Source organism: Aulonocara stuartgranti (genome assembly GCF_965226115.1).
Source record: "Aulonocara stuartgranti genome assembly, chromosome: 20".
In the NCBI taxonomy this organism is placed as follows: domain Eukaryota; kingdom Metazoa; phylum Chordata; class Actinopteri; order Cichliformes; family Cichlidae; genus Aulonocara; species Aulonocara stuartgranti.
Genome location: NC_138956.1, coordinates 8,599,692 through 8,618,371, shown reverse-complemented (window position 1 = coordinate 8,618,371; position 18,680 = coordinate 8,599,692). Strand labels below are relative to the sequence as shown.

The following is an 18,680-nucleotide window of genomic DNA, read 5'->3' as shown; positions in this document are numbered from 1 at the left end:
CTAATGTACAAAAGACTGTCCTGCGCCATCATGCTAGGAGTACTTTCTGGCACACGCCATGACTTTGAGATCAGTGTTTATGCTGTATCAGTATGCTAATATCAAATACAAACTGCTCAGATACAACAGATACAACACGCAGCTCACTTTTGAATCTTCATTTTCGGTGGGAAACAGCCGTTTGCTGACTTGAGTGATCGGGTGACTCAGTTTCTAGCTAATGTAAGCTGGGTTTGCTTGCTTTTAGCGCTGTAAGAGAGGCATTGTGGCAAAGCTGGAGAGGAAGCATAAGTATCGCATCCTTTAGCTTTTATCACAACCGTTTGACTGAATTCAGGCTCTTAAATTCGGAGACTTAAATTTCTCAGTTTTAAGACGTTGAAGCAGAGCGTAGGAGGACTACAGTGTAATACTGTAGCTTGTTCTATAGCATAAACTTTGGTATATTCATACTGAGATAACTAATTTTAACATGAAATGAATCTATGAAATTTTTTGGTCAAAATGATAAATAAATACTGAATGATTAATTAAAAAAAAAAAGAACCTTAGGATGAATTCCTGCAGGTAAATTTGTTCTTTTGCCATCAGCATTGCAAATGAAAGGATGAATAGTAACTGACCCAGAGCTGTGGGAGGTGTTTGCACAGGATTTGCCAGCTTCTTTGCAAAGACAACTTTCATTAAACATAATCTGTAACTGAACAGAGGCTTAACAGATATTCAAAGACAATTTCCACTGAGTAGAAAACCAATAAAGCTGGTCATTATGTGCAGCTATGAGCAACATGCTGGCCAGCTGGTAGCTTTTTAAGCTATCTAAAGGTAAAGTGAGTGTGTGAAGTGACTGAGGGTAGCAGCATTACATTGGGAGATACATGCATTCTGACAGGATTTTAAAGTAACGATCAGGGTGATGAGGTGACGGTAGGGGAACTATGCGGGGGACTCAAGGCTTTAATGAGGCACGACTCTTTGACGTCTCTATGCTCCTTCATGTCTGTCTGTATCTCTCTGATGGTCTTGTTACCAGGCGTCTCATTCTGCTACACGGATATGTTCGTTTCTTTTCATTATCTCCGCTCGTCTCTCCGTCTCACACACACAATCTCTTAGGTGTGACTAAAAGATCCAAATTGTTGGTTTTAAATGCGTTGCACTGCCTGTTCCATCTGACCTTGTCGAACTTTTGTTCATTCTTTCTCAGCTACAGTTTGTGTGTGTCTAACCAACGAATGTCTCCATATATACTAACAAGTGCAAGAAAACACATACACATAAAGCGTATCCGCACATGCACTGAAAGAGCAGCGTGTCATAGTGTTGATGTCTGGCCTCGCCTCTGTAAGCTGTAATCACGTTTGCCGCGTCTGTCAGCACTAAGTGAGGCTGAGGGAAAAGAAAACGGATCAAAGAGGAAGGCTAAAGACTAACACGTCAACCCTCTCTTCCTCTTGCTCCCTTTCCATTTCTCCACCCGCCTCTTGCTCAGTCTTGACATTCTCTTCCAGTGATGTCCTCTGCTGACAAAACTTTGTCTCTCTTTGGTTCTCACTCAGCGCAGTCCCATAACTGTCACTTTCTATCCCGCCGAAATTTTCCTCCTCGTATTCCCTCTTTCCTTCCCAATACCCATCTGTCTCGTCATCTGCCTCTTGACATTTGGTGTAACTCACACTTAATATCTTGTTTGTTCATCTATCTTTCAAGCTTTTTTCTTCCTTTGGCATTGCCATTCCCCCTCTTCCTCCTAGAGCAGGCTGCACTTATATCTACCACCTTTTATTGCCGGATTGTGTCTCCTTTCTCCTTCTTCATCTTGTCATCCACCTCTACCTCTTCTCTCAAGACGGTTGATGTAACTCCTGTTTAATCTCCTGTTTGTTCATCTGTCTCTTCATCTGTCTCCTTTTCTTTCTCAGTGTATTTGTGTTCAATCTGTCTGTTCCTTCTCTGTTTCCATTTTTACCTTAAAAAACACCATCATCTAATTTATCCTCAACATCCCCTGCTTTTCTGTGATTTCGATTCTGAATGATGACACATTTCATTTACCTCTGATGACATGTTTAATCTCTAGGTTTGTTTAATCCCTCTCTCATACCCTCTTTCATGTTCTGCCTTCTTTTCACCCCTTCTTCTTTCATCCCTCTCTCCTCCCTCTCTTACTTGAAGAAGAATAATCCTGTGTTTCTTCCATAACCCCATTTGTTCTCCACTATATTTACTCCTTGCTTTCTATCTTTGTGTTTCTTAGGTCTCTGGACTTGACTGGTCCATTATTTCTGGGTGGAGTCCCTAATGTGCCAGACAACTTTCCCTTTGGCACCAGGGAGTTTATCGGTTGCATGAAAGAGCTGCACATCGATAGCAAACCGCTGGACATGGCTGGATTTATCGCCAATAATGGAACGCTTCCTGGTCAGTGCTGGGAACCATGTTTGCTTTCCTTCAAACATGTATTATTGTGCATTAGTAACATTTAGCTCCTTCTCAATAGCCTTTTCACCCATTGTGGCAAAACACACACAAACGTTAGTATTTAAATGAAGTAGCTTTTAAGGGTTTGTGTGCTACGAACCACTTTGTGCTTCTAAACATTATAGGAAACAATAATGGGGTAGAGCCACTTCTTCACATATAGTCATATATAGTTAGGCTTCATTGCACTGAAATTGGATTTTCACTGGTGGACTGGGTGCTTGCATTACTTTTTATTATAGTCAGTGAAATGAAAGGAAAACATTTGTTATACATCATTGTTTTGTTGTGCTACTATGTGTAACTGTTTGCATATCTTTCATTTTCATATCGTATTTTTGATGACTTTTAACCTTCCAGTCGCATTCAGGGCAAACAGTTACAGGGTGGCTGTAGCTCAGGTGGCAGAGCAGGTCAGCCACTAATCAGAAGGTCGGTGGTTCGATCCCAGGCTGCACCCTGGCTGCATGCCAAATATCCTTGGGCAAGATACTAACCCCGTGTTTGCCTACTGGTGGTGGTCAGAGGGCCCGGTGGCGCCTGTGTCCGGCAGCCTCGCCTCTGTCAGTGCGCCCCAGGGCAGCTGTGGCTACAATGTAGCTTGCTATCGCCTGTGTGTGTGAATGGGTGGATGACTGAATGTAGTGTAAAGCGCTTTGGGGTCCTATGGACTAGAAAAGCGCTATACAAATGCAGGCCATTTACCATTACCATTTACCAAATCTGTCCGATTTAAACATAAAACACTCAGAAATATTGTGTTTTACATCCGATTGCCTCAAGGCCTTATGACATCCTCCACACTATGCACTTGAACATATAAAAATGATGATCACCACTTTTCATTCAATTTTGAGTGTTTTTAACTAGACTGAAAACTTTAAACACCCTGAATTACTCCGACAGAGGAGTTTTAGAAATATTAGCCAATTTCTTTCAGGCATACCAAAAAGAAAAACATTTCCTTAACATTTGTTTTAGTCAATTATTTATTTAATTACGCTTTGCCTGACCAGCGGGTTGTTGTGTTTGGCGTTCCAAAGACTTGTTGGCAACAGGGAACTTGTAGAGGTCCCTCTGATGGACAAACAGTGTAACATCAACACTCATTACATGGTTGAAGGGTGTTTCTCCAGTCTTATTTACCTTTTAATTTGATCATTTATTGGTCATTGTAGGTATTTGTCGTTCCTGGTGTCATTATGATACCAACAGACCAACAAATAGCCAAAAAATCGGTTGAACTTTATTTTGAAAATGCTTGTGTGTGTGGGTAATGTTATAAAGCTCACAGTGACAGCATGAAGACTTATCATGTACAGTATGTTGCAATTCATTTTTATAACTTCAGTGATCTCTGCTGCTTCCACTAGGCTGCAGTGCCAAACATCCCTTCTGTAAGTCCAACCCGTGTCAGAACGGAGGAACCTGCAGTGTGAGCTGGGAGACTTTCTCCTGTGACTGTCCCCTAGGATACGGTGGGAAGGACTGCAGCCACGGTAAGAGGCCGAGATTTTTCTTATCCCGTAGCCCTACAGTAACTACACTAATAGCAACCTTTAACAATGTTAATTTTATCATGCCACTTCAGCATAATTATTAGTAAGTAGCAAGACAGTTGCTGGTGGAACGAGCATTTTCTAGCAGTGGCTGGGATTTTAACGTTTTATTTTTAAAACCTGATTTTCACAGGACTTTGTTTTTCGGCTGTAATTATACTAACACTTCATTAATTTGTTCACAGCTTACCTAAGCTTAAATCCCCCAGATAACACCTTTTCACTTAATGTGGCTCAGTGAGTGTTGACCTGCATAATATGAATGCACCGTCTTAAATAAAAAGGAAGAATTGATGATGGAAAAATACAGTCCAACAGACTGAGCTAAGAATAAATTTAGCCCATGAGACAGTTGTTACTAGATATCTGGCTGTATTTCCTGTGTATAACTGAACCGTAATAAACCTTTAGAGATTTCCCTCTCATGAGTGGACATTCACTAGCCCAGGTGGTTTTACTCATTTATTTTTACTGGCATGTCTTGATTGCGAGCACAGACGTCCAACTCTAAGGGGAAATAAAGCGTCAAGATTCACTTGAGGGGAAAAAAAGAAAAAAAACATGGTGTTTATTGATCTCAGTGAAAAATGTTCACAAGTTCTGGGACTTAGTTTGTACTTCAGAGACTGCAGTGTAACATATGTTTCATCATTTAATTTTGGAAGCTTTTATACCTTTGATTGGTAATTAAACAACAGAGAGCAAACAACTGTGGAAGCTATTTGGGCATGAAATGCATTAAAGATCACGTCATGCCCGAACAGACATGGTCTGTTTGTCCTTCAAACCAACAAACCAATAGTCCTGATGATGCTTTGAAAAACACACAATATTAAAGTGAACAACTACAAGAATTATGTTGCCGACTGACGGATAAGGACAACAGTATCATCTGGAAATTGTTTCGGAAATTTCACTAATTTTCATTTTCGTTTTTTTCTCTTCGCCTCAGTGATGACACACGTACACCGCTTTCTGGGTAACAGCGCCCTCTGGTGGGACCTGAAGAATGACGTAACCATCTCCGCACCCTGGTACCTCGGCCTGGTGTTCAGAACCAGAGCCCGTGAAGGGACTTTGCTGCAGGCCCAGGCTGGCCAGTATATCAGCCTGGTGTTCCAGGTGGGCACGAACACATTTAACATTTAAGAGGCAAGGTCGAGATGGTTAGCGGAGGAGGGATATTGAGGATGTTGAAGATAAAACTGCAGAGGGTTGATGTGACGGAGGAGGGATGGGCTGAGATGGATTGGGATAATCTGCTGTGACGACCTTTAAAGGGAGCAGCCAAAAGAAGAAGAAGTAGAATTAGTGGAAATTCAGTGGTTTACATTTTAATAATAATAAAAGAGTCTACAGCTGGGACTACTGTTCCCTTTTAAATAACACCAGGCTCCATGGAGTCTGAAAGCAGTTCATATTTCTTTAAAAGTATCCATATCTGGTGTTGAAGGAGCTTCTTATGTTTCACCGTCTGAAACACTGATTGTGAGTACATCTATAAATGGTGCCCTTCCTTTCACCAACCTTTCCACTATCACCAGAAACTCAAAAAGCTTTAACTGCATTTAGGCTTAAACACAATTTGAGCTTGTTTATATACGTTAAGTTTCAGATGCTAAATCCAAAGAGTGTTTTAAATTAGCAGAATCTCGGTGGAAGCTGAGCCAAGACGTCGGATTTCACGCTCCTACACACAGTCACACTCACACAGTCATAGCAGTGGATCGTTTTTTTCTCCCTCTCCCTCTTTTTTCTTCTTTTTGTTTTTCTTTTAATGTGATTTGCGAATTTTATTTATTCATTTATTCTTCTCGCTCTCATCAGGTAATTAATGGTCAGCTGGTCTTTTCGGTGACCCGCGGCTCAACCAGACCGGTGCGTTTGCGGTTGGATCAGGTTCAAGTGGCAGACGGCCGGTGGCACGACCTCCAGCTGGAGCTGCGAGACGTTCGCAGTGGCCGCGAGACTCGCTATGTCGCCACACTGCGGCTGGACTTCGGACTCTATCAGGTAGTGCAAATTATCATCGAAATCGAGCACACTTACACTAGAGGCACATAGTACAGTCGATTTTTTTAAAGGGGGGGAAATTAAAGTCCTTTAATAGCTTGAAAAAAAAGTAAATTAAATATTAAATTTATCCTGCAAGCATAGTTTAAATGAATAAGAAGGTTTTTTGTCGTATCTGCTTTATGAAATCAATAAGGCTTAATTTGGCTTAAAAATTAATTTTTTTGACTGTGTTCAAATTAAAAGAGGCAATTCTTTTTTTCCAGTTGTAATTCTCCATTTATTCTGTCTGTTTGAAATCAGCAGCTCCTTGATGGGCTATATTATTCGGTGTAATCGCCAGAGAAGTACTTAATTGAAATTTTAAAGCATTTAATATGAATCGAGGAAAGCAAACCTATTTAATTTCCTCTAATCCAGAATGTCCCCATAAGTACAGACGTCTCTCTCACTTCCTGCTTTGAGCCAAAGCGATGAAGGATGTATTTTAGGATGCTAAACATGAATAAATAAATAACCAATTGTATGAATTCCTTAAATTAAGAAAGATATTAGTTTATTGTAGATTGGGCTGGTGAATTTTTGCGAAAACCACCAATCAGACAACCCCTTGTAAGCAGCACTAGGCAACGGTGGGAAGGAAGAACTCCCTTTCAACAGGATGAAACCATGCTCAGGGAAGGGCAGCCATCTGCTGCAATTGGCTGAGGGATGGGTTGGAGAGAAAAGTAAAAAAAAGAACATAGGGAGACGGAGGACACATATAATGATATGCAGTGATGTATAAACACATGGAGGGGAAAAAGACGTCAGTGGAGAAGAAATAATCAGCGCGTTACAGAAAGTCCTTCAGCAGACTGAGCTCATTGTAACATGAGAAGGAGCTAGTTCAGGGTCACCTAATCAGCCCTAACTGTAAGCTTTATTGAAATAAAAAGCTTTGTGTCTAATCTTAAAAATACTGGCATACATAGCAGCTAAAAGAAAATGGCAAGGTTTTGGCGTGCTTGGTCAACAGGTGCTTAATAAAGTACTCTTGCAGTCTGCGTTTTTGAAAGCAATGTTATGCAGGGTTAAATTTTCAGCTGAGATTCTAATGTCGGAGTTCATTTTCCTTAATTTACCTTACATATGAGCCATGGGTATAATTCGCATTACATGAAAAAAGTCTTTGGAACATACAAAAACGTATTTCACACACGTCTTAAGGTATATTCATAGTACATTTCAAGTATATTTCATCAAAAGTAAACCTTGTTATCTTCCTATCTTTTTATTTCTTACTGCATTATTACTTCTCCCTCCTTCCGTTCTTTGCCTAACAATCCTTGACAGTGTTATACAACATCCTGTCTTTTTAAAACAAATACAAAGCCTATATCAAAGAAACACACACACATACGCACATACATATAAATGTTTAGAACATATACAGGTTTTTCTAAAATCCTGCAGAGCGTCAGACTCCCCAAGATGTGGGCTTCTAATCCTCGTTTCACTAATCTCCGGTGGATTATTATGTCAGATTGTACTGTGCGATGTTTGTTTCCGTGCATGCGCTAGTATGATGTATGCGCCTGTACATATGTGGCAGTGACATGAACACAGAGAAGCACGTGCACAACCACCGTCCGTATTATAATCATCTTTGGCTCGGTTTAAGCAAACACAAACAGCCTTTGTCGTGTTTTTATGTCGTGCTATTCCCTAAATCGTCTGTCAGCACGTTATGTCTTTCATCTGTTCATTGTAGTTCACCAGGCTATTCTCCAAAGTGCATCAAGTAGCACACTGAGCAAATGGTGCAGAAAAACATTTCAAATACAAAATTATTAAACAATTAAACGGCAGTTGCCTTTGAAAGGGGTTTTGGCACATGTGCCGCTGTTATCAGACATATCTCAGCTTCCATTTTAGCATCTTCTACTGCTGCTGAAACGGTGATGAATGCGGCTCATTGATTTTGCTTTCATGATCCTCGCAAGCCAAGTTGCCTGTCAACATTTCTTCACAATTCTGCTGGAGTTATCACTTGAGCATTGACCTTCTCTGCAGTGATTGCATATTATGGTTTTCTTCTGTTTAATGAAGCCAATCATTCAGTCGAATTCTATTCACGCTCCTCTCCACCTCCCCTTCTATTTGACTGACACAAGCCTCATAATAACCTGGCGCTGCTCGCTGATATATCGGTAAATAACAATATAGCGGTTTCTGGAAATCAATAATCCTTCCAGGGAAAAAAATCGTATCTTTTTCAGTTCATTTTGATGTAAACTCATAACAGAAACATCTTTTTAATTATGTTTTTACTGATGGTCACTAGCTTGTAACTATTTTTTTTTTACCCTTCATTGCTGAGTGTGTTTGCTGCTATTAATAATCATATTCTTTTCCTTTCCTGTCTCCATCTGTTCCCCCACCTCTTTCCTTCTTTCCCCATTAGGGAACAGTGATAGTGGGAAATGAGATTCATGGTTTGAAGGTGAAACATCTGCATGTTGGAGGAGTGCTGGGATCTGGGGAGGTTCAGAACGGGATAAGAGGATGCATACAGGTAAAGGATGGAGTTTTTAACTCATAAGATAAGATAAGATAAGATAACCTTTATTAGTCCCACACGTGGGAAATTTGTTTTGTCACAGCAGGAAGTGGACAGTGCAAAAGTTATGACGCAAAAATTCGAATACAATAAGAATAAATACAGTACACAGCTGTACAGAATAGAATAAAATAATATACTATATACAGTAGAATAAAATAGAATAAAAATATACAATAAGATAAAAATAGAATACGAATGCTATATACAACTGAGTAAAAATACAACGATGCCAGAAAAGATTATTGCACTTAGTGTTATTGCACATGTGTGGATGTGTGTGTTTGTTCAGTTAAAGTCTTTGTTGTGGAGTCTGACAGCAGTGGGGAGGAAAGACCTGCGAAATCTCTCCGTCCCACACCGTGGGTGCCGCAGTCTCCCACTGAAGGAGCTGCTCAGTGCTGTCACAGTCTGCTGCATGGGGTGGGAGACGTTGTCCAACAGGGATGACAGCTTAGCCGCCATTCTCCTGTCACTCACCACCTCCACTGGGTCCAGAGGGCATCCTAGAACAGAGCTGGCCCTTCGGATCACCCTGTTCAGTCTCTTCCTGTCCCCAGCAGAGATGCTGCCGCCCCAGCAGACCACACCATAAAAGATAGCAGAAGCCACCACAGAGTCATAGAAGGTCTTCAGGAGTGGGCCCTCCACCCCAAACGACCTGAGTCTCTGCAGCAGGTACAGCCTGCTCTGCCCTTTCCTGTAGAGGGCGTCTGAGTTATGAGTCCAGTCCAGTCTGTTGTTCAGATGAACACCAAGGTACCTGTAGCTGTCCACAGCCTCAATGTCCATACCCTGGATGTTCAGTGGTTGCAGTGGAGAATGCTTGTGCCTGCGGAAGTCTACCACCAGCTCCTTGGTTTTACTGGCATTGATCTGGAGGTAGTTCAGCTGGCACCAGTCCACAAAGTCTTGAGTCAGTCCTCTGTACTCCTTGTCGTCCCCATCAGTGATGAGGCCGACTATTGCAGAGTCATCAGAGAACTTCTGCAGGAAGCACTGGGTGGAATTGTGGGAGAAGTCTGCAGTGTAGATGGTGAAGAGGAACGGAGCCAGAACCGTTCCCTGTGGGGCCCCCGTACTGCAGACGACCCTGTCCGACACACAGCCCTGAGTCCTCACATACTGTGGTCGGTCGGTGAGGTAGTCCAAAATCCAGGTAGTGAGGTGATGGTCCACTCCAGAGTTCTCCAGCTTGTCCTTCAGAACCGAGGGAAGAATGGTGTTGAAGGCACTGGAGAAATCAAAGAACATGATTCTCACAGTGCTTCCAGCGGTCTCCAGGTGAGCGAGGGAACGATGTAGGAGGTGAATGACGGCATCATCCGCTCCAATGCCAGGCTGGTAGGCAAACTGAAGTGGGTCCAGTGATGAGCTTGTTAGGCGCCAAAGCTGAGCCAGGACCAACCGCTCCAGGGTCTTCATCAGGTGGGATGTCAGAGCCACCGGCCTGTAGCTGTTGAGGTCCTTGGGGCGTGAAGTCTTTGGCACTGGTACAACACAGGAGGTTTTCCAGAGCTGTGGGACTCTTCCCAACCTCAGGCTCAGGTTGAAGAGGTGCTCCATCACCCCACACAGTTGGTCCGCGCAGGACCTGACGACCCTCGAGCTGATGCCATCTGGGCCCGCTGCCTTCTTGCCATTAATCCTCCTCAGTTCCCTCCTAACCTGGGTGGTTGAGAGAGACAGGCTGGAGCCTTGTGTTGAGTGTGTATTGGATGCTGTTGTTGGGGGTGGGGGGGAGTGAGCAGGGTGAATAGAGGAGGTGTGAAGTGTCTGAGGTGGAACAGCAGCAGTGGGGGTGGGTGAGTCTGCAGCCGATGTTGTAGACTGTCTCATGGTTGAATCAAATCTGTTGAAGAAATGATTCAGTTCATTTGCCCACCTCACATCCCTACCAGGCAGAGAGTTCTGCTGTTTGTGGCCTGAGATGGTTCTGAGGCCTCTCCAGACTTCACCAACGTTGTTTTGCTGAAGCTGGTTCTCCATCTTCTGCCTGTAGCTGTCCTTCCCATTCCTTATCAGTCCCCTCAACTCTCTCTGCACCCTTTTCAACTCCTCTTTGTCTATGGATTTGAAGGCCCTCCTCTTCTGCTTGAGGACAGCTTTAATTTCTGGGGTAATCCAAAATACAGTGAAGATAAAAAATAAAAGTAAAAAATGACTCTGGGATAGGCCGGTGAATACGCTAATACAGCTGCTATTGTTTTTGTGTGTTGTGTTGAGGTAACGTGACCCTCACTTTCTCTTCCTACAGGGCGTTCGATTAGGCGTGAGACCGGACGCCCCCGCTCTGCCCCGCCCCTCTAGAGCTGTCAAAGTGGAAACTGGCTGCAGTGTCGGTAATCCCTGCCTCTCGTCTCCCTGTCCAGCTCATAGCCGTTGTTCCGACCAATGGGAGAGGCACACCTGTCTATGTGAACCCGGTGAGTGAAGCAGATGGTGTGGGCTTTGCAGTTGAGCTTGATGCGAAGTATAGAGACGTCTATTTACAGATGTAAACTAACATGCAGTATGCTGGGGATCTCGAGTTATTAACCATTTTTAAAAACAACCTTTTTGTTCAGGAAAAAATTACTAATATTTTGACTTGTGATGTAAAACTGTGCCATTATTGGCTTGATGAACGCGTATGTACGAATGTTGTAGGTTTGTAAAAAAATTTATTTAATATAAGTGTTAGTGTGTCGTTTTCATGCTACCGTCACACTAAGGAAAACAGTTACTGGAGACCGTGGCACGAGTGAAATGTGACTGTTCAAAGTAATTTTGGTACGTCAAGACAGCGGTAAAACAGCATGAGGTTTGGCAATTACTTATAGTCTGTTTGTGATAACACAACAGTTAACCGATAAATCATGAAAAATCACAAGTCTGTTTCCACCTGTTGCAAATCTGTTACCGTCCACATGTACACAAATTCACTACTCACATTCAGAGTCCAGCCAGAACCAGCCATAGATTTGAAATAGAAATTCAGAAATTCCTCCACAAATGGTGACATAATTGCTACAAAAAAGATGATTTAACGGAAAAATTATATAGACACTTGGCAACCTTGCTTTTATATAGGGATGTAAGTAGAGCCGGTTAGCAACCAGCTAAATTGAGTCCTATAATGCAAAGAGATGTGTTGCAGACAAGTTGCACTCCTCAGTTCAGACAGACTTAGACTGATTACAGATGGCTTGGCAATCTGTATGAGAGTGACTGCAGTCGATCTGAGTCAGTTCTTCGTACAGTCAGATAATTTTGTGACATAATGCTCCTCCCACCCCTAAATGGACCCCTCCCCCAAAATAAATAAATAAATAAATAAAAAAATTTAAGATTGCTTCACCATCTTTGTCCCGTCTCCTGCCTTAACCAACGTCTGGTAAATGTAGTATGCATTTTTTTCCCACCCTCGGTCTTACAGCTACAGAATAATGCAACATGTTCACAGAAATATGTGAATTTGTAACACCTAAAACAAAGATCAGCACATTTAACAAGTCTCTTATTAAATGTGAAGACACAACATCACCGCTAACTTTTTCACTACAGGTGAAACTAATAGTCATAGTACCCCGCTCCCAAAAAACAACTACAAAAATGCTAAAAAGGATTGATGTGATGTGATTGTTGTAAAATGAATAGATTAACAGACAAAATGTAACACACCAAAAAGTATTTTCCATTGTTATTTTCCACTCCAAGCCAGGCAAAATGGTCTAAAGTTTTGACCATTGTAGACATTCAATGTAAAATAGCTGAGGTTTGAGAGTAAAAGGTTAAAGAAGCCGGCTTACTGAGAAACAACAAAAAAGGGGAGTAATTATAATGTGTCCATATGCGTAGGTGTCTCCCAGTGCTGTAACTGGGTTAAACTGATATTTGGGTTTGCATAATGAGTCCCCATCCACCTGAGACCAAGAGAAAGAGACCGACTGCAGGCTAACTTCCAAAAGCTCCTTAGTAAGGTGAATATAATGAGGTGGAATTAATGTGGAGGAAAAGAATATGATTAAAACAGAAGGAGAGGGGTGGAGAAGTAAAGAGACAGAGGAGAGAGTAAGGAAAGTGTATACTGTATAGAGAAATGCAGCGAGGAAAAAAAACAATTGAAAGATGAAAAATGCAGAGGAGGAACAAAGGGAGTGAAAATATAAATGATTAATGAACAGAAAAAGGCGGGTGACAGAAATAGTGTAAAAAAATGAAAAACACAAAGTTTGGAGGAAGGAAGGGGAAAAAAAAGAGGGCACGAGAAAGTCAAATCAAACAGCCTGAAAACACTAGTGACACGTCTGGGAATATACGTACACAGGGATGAACTTGGAGTTGAGAGAAAATTAACATGACAGCTGCACACATGAGAGTGAAGCAAGGAAGAAGAACAGCGTAAGGAGTGATATTTGATATTTATTTGGATCTAGCAGTTAGCAGCAGTGCATGCAACAGAAGCTCTTCAGCTCTAAAAGTATTGATGTAACATGTAAGGCCAGCTGAACGGGAGGCGATTAAGAGAGATTATTTATATTATGGGTAAAGGGGTGAGGATACAAAAGACTGGCTGGCAAGTTAGCAGAAAAAGAACCATTAAAGAGAAAACCAGAAGAAAGACAAAAGTTGCCTATCCACGTTTTGAGATTAGTCACCTTCCTTCAAATCTGCTTCAATATTTCTTCAGATTTTTTCTGTACATGTAGAAAAAACTATTCTCTTAATTTTTTTCATAAAACTCAAATATTTCTTTAAGATTAGGAAGAACTTTTGTAATGTAAAGCAAACACCAGCGACAGAAACAGTAAATTATAATCAGGCAGCATCCTCTAAGGCTGAGACGTGAAGCTGAGAGTGAAATGCAAAAAAAATCAAATTCAATAAGTTTCTATTTGAGGCTGGTTCCACATACGGGTCAATGCCAGTAGACCCAATGATGAAACGTCTGGAAGGGCACCTTTCTCTCTTTATAGAAAAAAAATGTGCTCAAAGCCTGACAATAAGAAAACAAAGTTTAAAGCATTTTTTTATGAAAAATCTACTGATGTGTTTTTTTTTTCTTTCTTATAACTCATTTGTTAAAGGATCAAAATTATGAAATGTGTTTTCAGTTTTCTTGTTTCCTGTTTTTTCATTAGCCAAACTTCAGTGTAGCGAATTTCAGCTTTACTCCCTCGTCTAAGTATGGCCAAAATGATAAACCCGAGTCCACAAATTAAATGGTGCGCTTTTATATCCAGTTTATGGTTACAACACAAAACTAACTGGAAAAGTGAAACTGATGGAGAAAACTCATCCATCCGCCCATTCATTCATTATCTTAACCACTTAGTCCTCTGTCACACAGGCCTACAGACTGATTGGTTACCCCCTCAGGGATTCCTTGACTAGTTTGCAAGTGGTTGTTAAAGGTTGCAGGCGATTGCTGCAACCTGTAGCACCAGTTGAAATTGGTCACAAAGAGAGTGGTGCCTCAAAAACCTCCATGTGATCACTTTGGTTGCTAGCAGATTCCCATAGGTAGGTGTAGTATGTATGAAAAGTGCCATCTTGTCAAACATTCACCTTTAACTCTTTCAGCTGTAGTGAAACTTGGAAAAAGTGCAACACAGAGAATGGAAAACATTCGCCTTCACCAAGTAAAAGTTGCGCGAACGACATTAGTTTCACTTAAGACAAACATTCTCTGAATGATGGAGATTTTGCGAATTTCACAGAGACAATCACAGCAATCACTCACCTACAGGTCAGAGAATTACCATTTTTCCCCTTTGACTGGTGGTTGCCATATGGTTGTTGAATTTCTAGGTCTATGAGACTGGGGCTTCATGCAGTTTGGGTTTGGGGGAGACCCTGCAACAGATTGCCAGCTTGTCACAGGCCTAAATTAGAGAGATGGACATCAATCAGCCAGTTTTAAATCACATGGAGAGGACACAAGCAGCCAAAAGGGGTTTCATTCAGTCTCAACACAGAAAGACCCCAACAGACCAGCAGATTCAAACCCAGGACTTTCTTGTTATAACACAGCACTAACAGTGCTGTTCTGTATAGGATGTGATTAGGTTGCCATTCCACTCTTTAAAAACAGACAAGCAAAATGGGTCACAGTTGTCACATATCAGACTGATTTTGCTTTGTAAGGAAAAGCAGCAGGCTTGAAATGAGATTCATGAGATTGGTAGTATGTCGTGCTTTTTAGCCGAATATGCCTGATTGCTAGGTCAGACTACCTCAGCACATAAGAAGAAATAAATAAATAAACATAGCAGCTTACACCCTCCCACGTCTGTGGAAAAAAAATTCAGGAAAGAGCATCAGGTATAACACTCCAAAGTCTTCTGCATAGACTGCTACCACAGCAGCTACCTTTAGAAGGCAGAAGTAGGTGATGAAAAGTTATCCAAGAAAGAAAAAGTGATGAAAATGCTCATGATGCTTGAGGGAGTGAAAGAGGAGTCAGTTTGACTATGTGGAGGATATAGTGAGACAGCCTCAGGCCTTGACAGCATGGTAGAGGAAGCAGAGAGGCACTGCTATCCCTGTAGCATCCTGCACCAGCCCGCAAGCTAATGCTAACACCTTGACTTATTAACTTGGAGCATGCACTCAGACTCGGCACACACACACAGATGCCTTCACACTGAGACTCAACCACACACACACACACACACACACACACACACACACACACACACACACACACACACACACACACAGCGTTTCCACAAACTTAATATGCGTGCACTTATTTACTGTACACACATGCGCTTTCATTATCATTACATTTCATCAGCACAATGAGCATTAAAAATTGAGACTGTTATAGAATGAATGCTGCTTAGAGACAAATCAAAGTTTAATAACGGCAGAGGGAGAAAGAAGTAGATGCGCACTCTGAATAATTCCCTTTCATGTGTGTGTTTGTGTGTTTTGCCCTGGTGCTAAAGTTAGCTTAATGGGTCTCGGGTAACTGACAGCGCATCTGACCTGCAAAAGGCCTCCTAGAAGAAACACACCGCCTCTCTGTCAATCACACACACACTGAAACAAGGTTCTGCATGACGAAGCAAGGAGATATCTGCCTTCTCGTCTCCTCACTGTCTGTGCGTGTGCGTGTGTTTGTGAGAAAGCATACAGCAAGTATGACTATGTGCGTGTTGCTGCCAGCTGCTTCAGACTAATTGGCCGTTGTGAAAAATGAGATCTAATATGAAAAATTGCAGCCATGTTGATTTATGTCCATTTGAGTTCTCGGACTGTTTAGAAGCCCACACGATCATATGCAGAAAACACAATTGGAGAACGAGAACTCTTGTAACTGCTTTTACTGCAGTAGAGAGTAATTCATCAGTGTTTTTGCCTTTTGTCAAGGTGTTACAGACTGTAAACAAGTGCCAAATAAATATTTCTTTAAATGGAGTTTGGCGGTGGAAGTGCATTGTTGGTTTGGGCGTGGTGTGCAGCTGCAGTGTATTAAACGCCGTGCCTCTGGGAAAAGTGGTGGAGATATATGAGCTTCGAGTTGTAGTTTCCTGTGCTCTAACCTGGAAGAACAGGCCAGTAGATGCCAGATCCTCAGGGTGCTGAATCAGGGTAAAGTTGTACTCTGTGACAAATGACTCCTCAACTGGAAGTGTCATTTATTGATCAGATGTGATATCAAAATAAAAAACATACAGGTAGACCACTGTTATATGACTATATGAATGGTGCACTGCAAGTACTGTGTAGTGTGTACTTCTTTAATCAAAAATATCTCTGAAATGATTGCAGCTCGGGGGTATAAAGTGTGTAATAACATCATGACACTGAGTAATGTCTGCAGGGGATACAATGTCACAAGTAAAAGCACTTTAAAATAGCTTTACTACATTAACTCTGTCTCCAAATCTCCAAATCAGCAGCAACCTCTGCAGCAAAGTATTTGCTTCAGCAGCAGAGCCAGAACATTTTTATGAAGTTGATCGGGCTGAGACCATTACTTGCATGGTGCATAAAGATAACACAGGACGTGATCCTTCAGGTCTTAGGCCTACAGCAAATCACTATAGGCACTTTGATAACTTATAACTAGTGCTGTAAGCGTTAATCTTGTTAAAATGACGTTAACGCCATAACCGAAAAATCTCTGTTAGCGAGTTAGCGCGGATCGCCCTGTGCGTGGGGCTGCACAGCGTCAACACGTTAGCTCGTTAACGCATTAATGCATCAAAAGAAAGAGCAGGAAGTTCGATTTGTAACACTTTCAGATGATGTGAAAACACTGATGGCTGGAATATTTTGTCATTAGTGTTAATTAGTCAATGAAGCTCTCAAGAAAGTCAAGTCAAATAGTTGATGTCACTGTTAAAATGTGTGTTTGTGGGAACAATAGCATGGTGAAAGGGTTCTGCAGAACGCTCTGATAGAAAAGGACAAATTAATGACTTTAACAACTGTTCATTGATTTTTGTGGGGTAGCTAGAGGGTTGGCCATACGTCAGTGTGTGGTGTTCATGGCCTCCTCTTGATGCTTTCTTTTACCCAGCAAATATTTCTACACTGAAAAACTATCAGGTGGAGATCTTCTCTAGATGTCTAATCATGGTTAAGAAATACATACTCAAATGAAAGTTTGAGTAAGATGGTGGAGGTCGCGGTGATGCCAGTTGGAGGTCAGACATACAGAAGGAGGTTCATTCCTTCTGTATGTCTGAATTAGAGTAGAGAGAGTCTGTTTTGTTTTTAATCAATAAAGAGACAAAGAGTAGAATACAACAAAATTAAAAAGTTTCTTGAAAAGAGACAAACTCATTAGCAGTGAATCAAACTCTCACACACAGCTTCATGCTTTTGGATCCACAACTGAAATGACTGAATTAATTGACTTGTCGTTTGATTGATCCCGAGTTTATGATGGTAACATCATGACCAGAGTAAGGATAACTGTAAGAGTCTGATTCATTCAGTTCACCATGCAGCGAATGAAACAGAACTTAAATGTATAAAACGGCAGCTTAACTGTGTTGTAATACTCATCTGTGTATTACAAAAAAAACCCCAAAAAGATAAATGCAATTTCTTCCTTGTTATGAACTGATCTATATCTCTCACGTTCAAAGACACAGTATCACGTGATCTCTATGGAAACGTCGCTGACATCTGCCTGGCTCCGGTTCAGTTTTTGGCATTGTTCCACGACCAGTTTGTATCATGCTAAAACATGTAACTAAAACAGCACAAACCGAACTAAAAGTTCAGTGCATATTTGAACGAGTGCTTTCTTTCTTTCATCGTGAGCCGCCGTTGTCACATAGTTACTGAACTCGGCGCTCAGTGTGAGCATTTTGTTTGGGAAATTTCGACACGCACAATCTTTCCACTGTCAGAGAAGACAGTTGGATACACAGAGGATGAATGGACGGTTCAGTGAACAGATGACTCATTGGTCTTTCCTGATTGTAGTCATGTGGAGAAGTCAAGCTGATGTTGTGTTACAGGAAAGTCAGACGCGAAGCTGTGAGTCACGCTGAATGTGTGTAGCGCTCGAGAAGCACAACTTTTCAAACCAACTCCTGCACCCTGACTGCGAAAGATGAAAAACACATGCACGCCATTCTTTGTTCTTCAGGCTCGAGCCTCTTTCTCGCTCTCGTGTTGTGTCGAGAAGGCCAGTGTCATTATACGCGTCTGAAAACAGCCAAGGCCGTTGTCGTCTCCCTTTTTTCTGTTGCCATGGTGAAACTGTAAAGATGTATAGTGCTGATAGAAGAGTGTACGTGTGTGTGTACCTATGTGTGAATGTGTGTGTGTGTTCAAGAAAAGCAACAGATGTAGAGAACAATAAAATTAAAGGTGGAGAAGACAGAAAATAGGCACAATGTTTTTGTGCATTTGTTGTTAGAAGAAATTGTGAGATGAATAATTGGAAACTGAACAATGGCTCCAATTAGCTTCATTGTGTGAAGTTTTGGAGATGAAGCTGGGTTAGTGTCTGTTTTTTTTAAAAATTATATAGCATGTTTGGGTTTGATTATGTACAGAGAGCAGAAAAAGTT

General features: G+C 41.6%; 1 protein-coding gene across 3 annotated transcripts in view; it reads left to right on the top strand.

Moving 5' to 3' along the window:
* celsr3 (cadherin, EGF LAG seven-pass G-type receptor 3) overlaps window positions 1-18,680 on the top strand; it is a 119,935-nt gene that overhangs the window by 55,891 nt on the left and 45,364 nt on the right. For all 3 annotated transcript variants that reach the window (XM_082519644.1, XM_082519645.1, XM_082519643.1), the window contains 6 exons: window positions 2,258-2,421; window positions 3,855-3,980; window positions 4,993-5,162; window positions 5,868-6,053; window positions 8,500-8,610; window positions 10,913-11,081. In XM_082519644.1, the coding sequence (XP_082375770.1) occupies window positions 2,258-2,421; window positions 3,855-3,980; window positions 4,993-5,162; window positions 5,868-6,053; window positions 8,500-8,610; window positions 10,913-11,081 (926 nt within the window). The remainder of the gene's footprint in view (window positions 1-2,257; window positions 2,422-3,854; window positions 3,981-4,992; window positions 5,163-5,867; window positions 6,054-8,499; window positions 8,611-10,912; window positions 11,082-18,680) is intronic.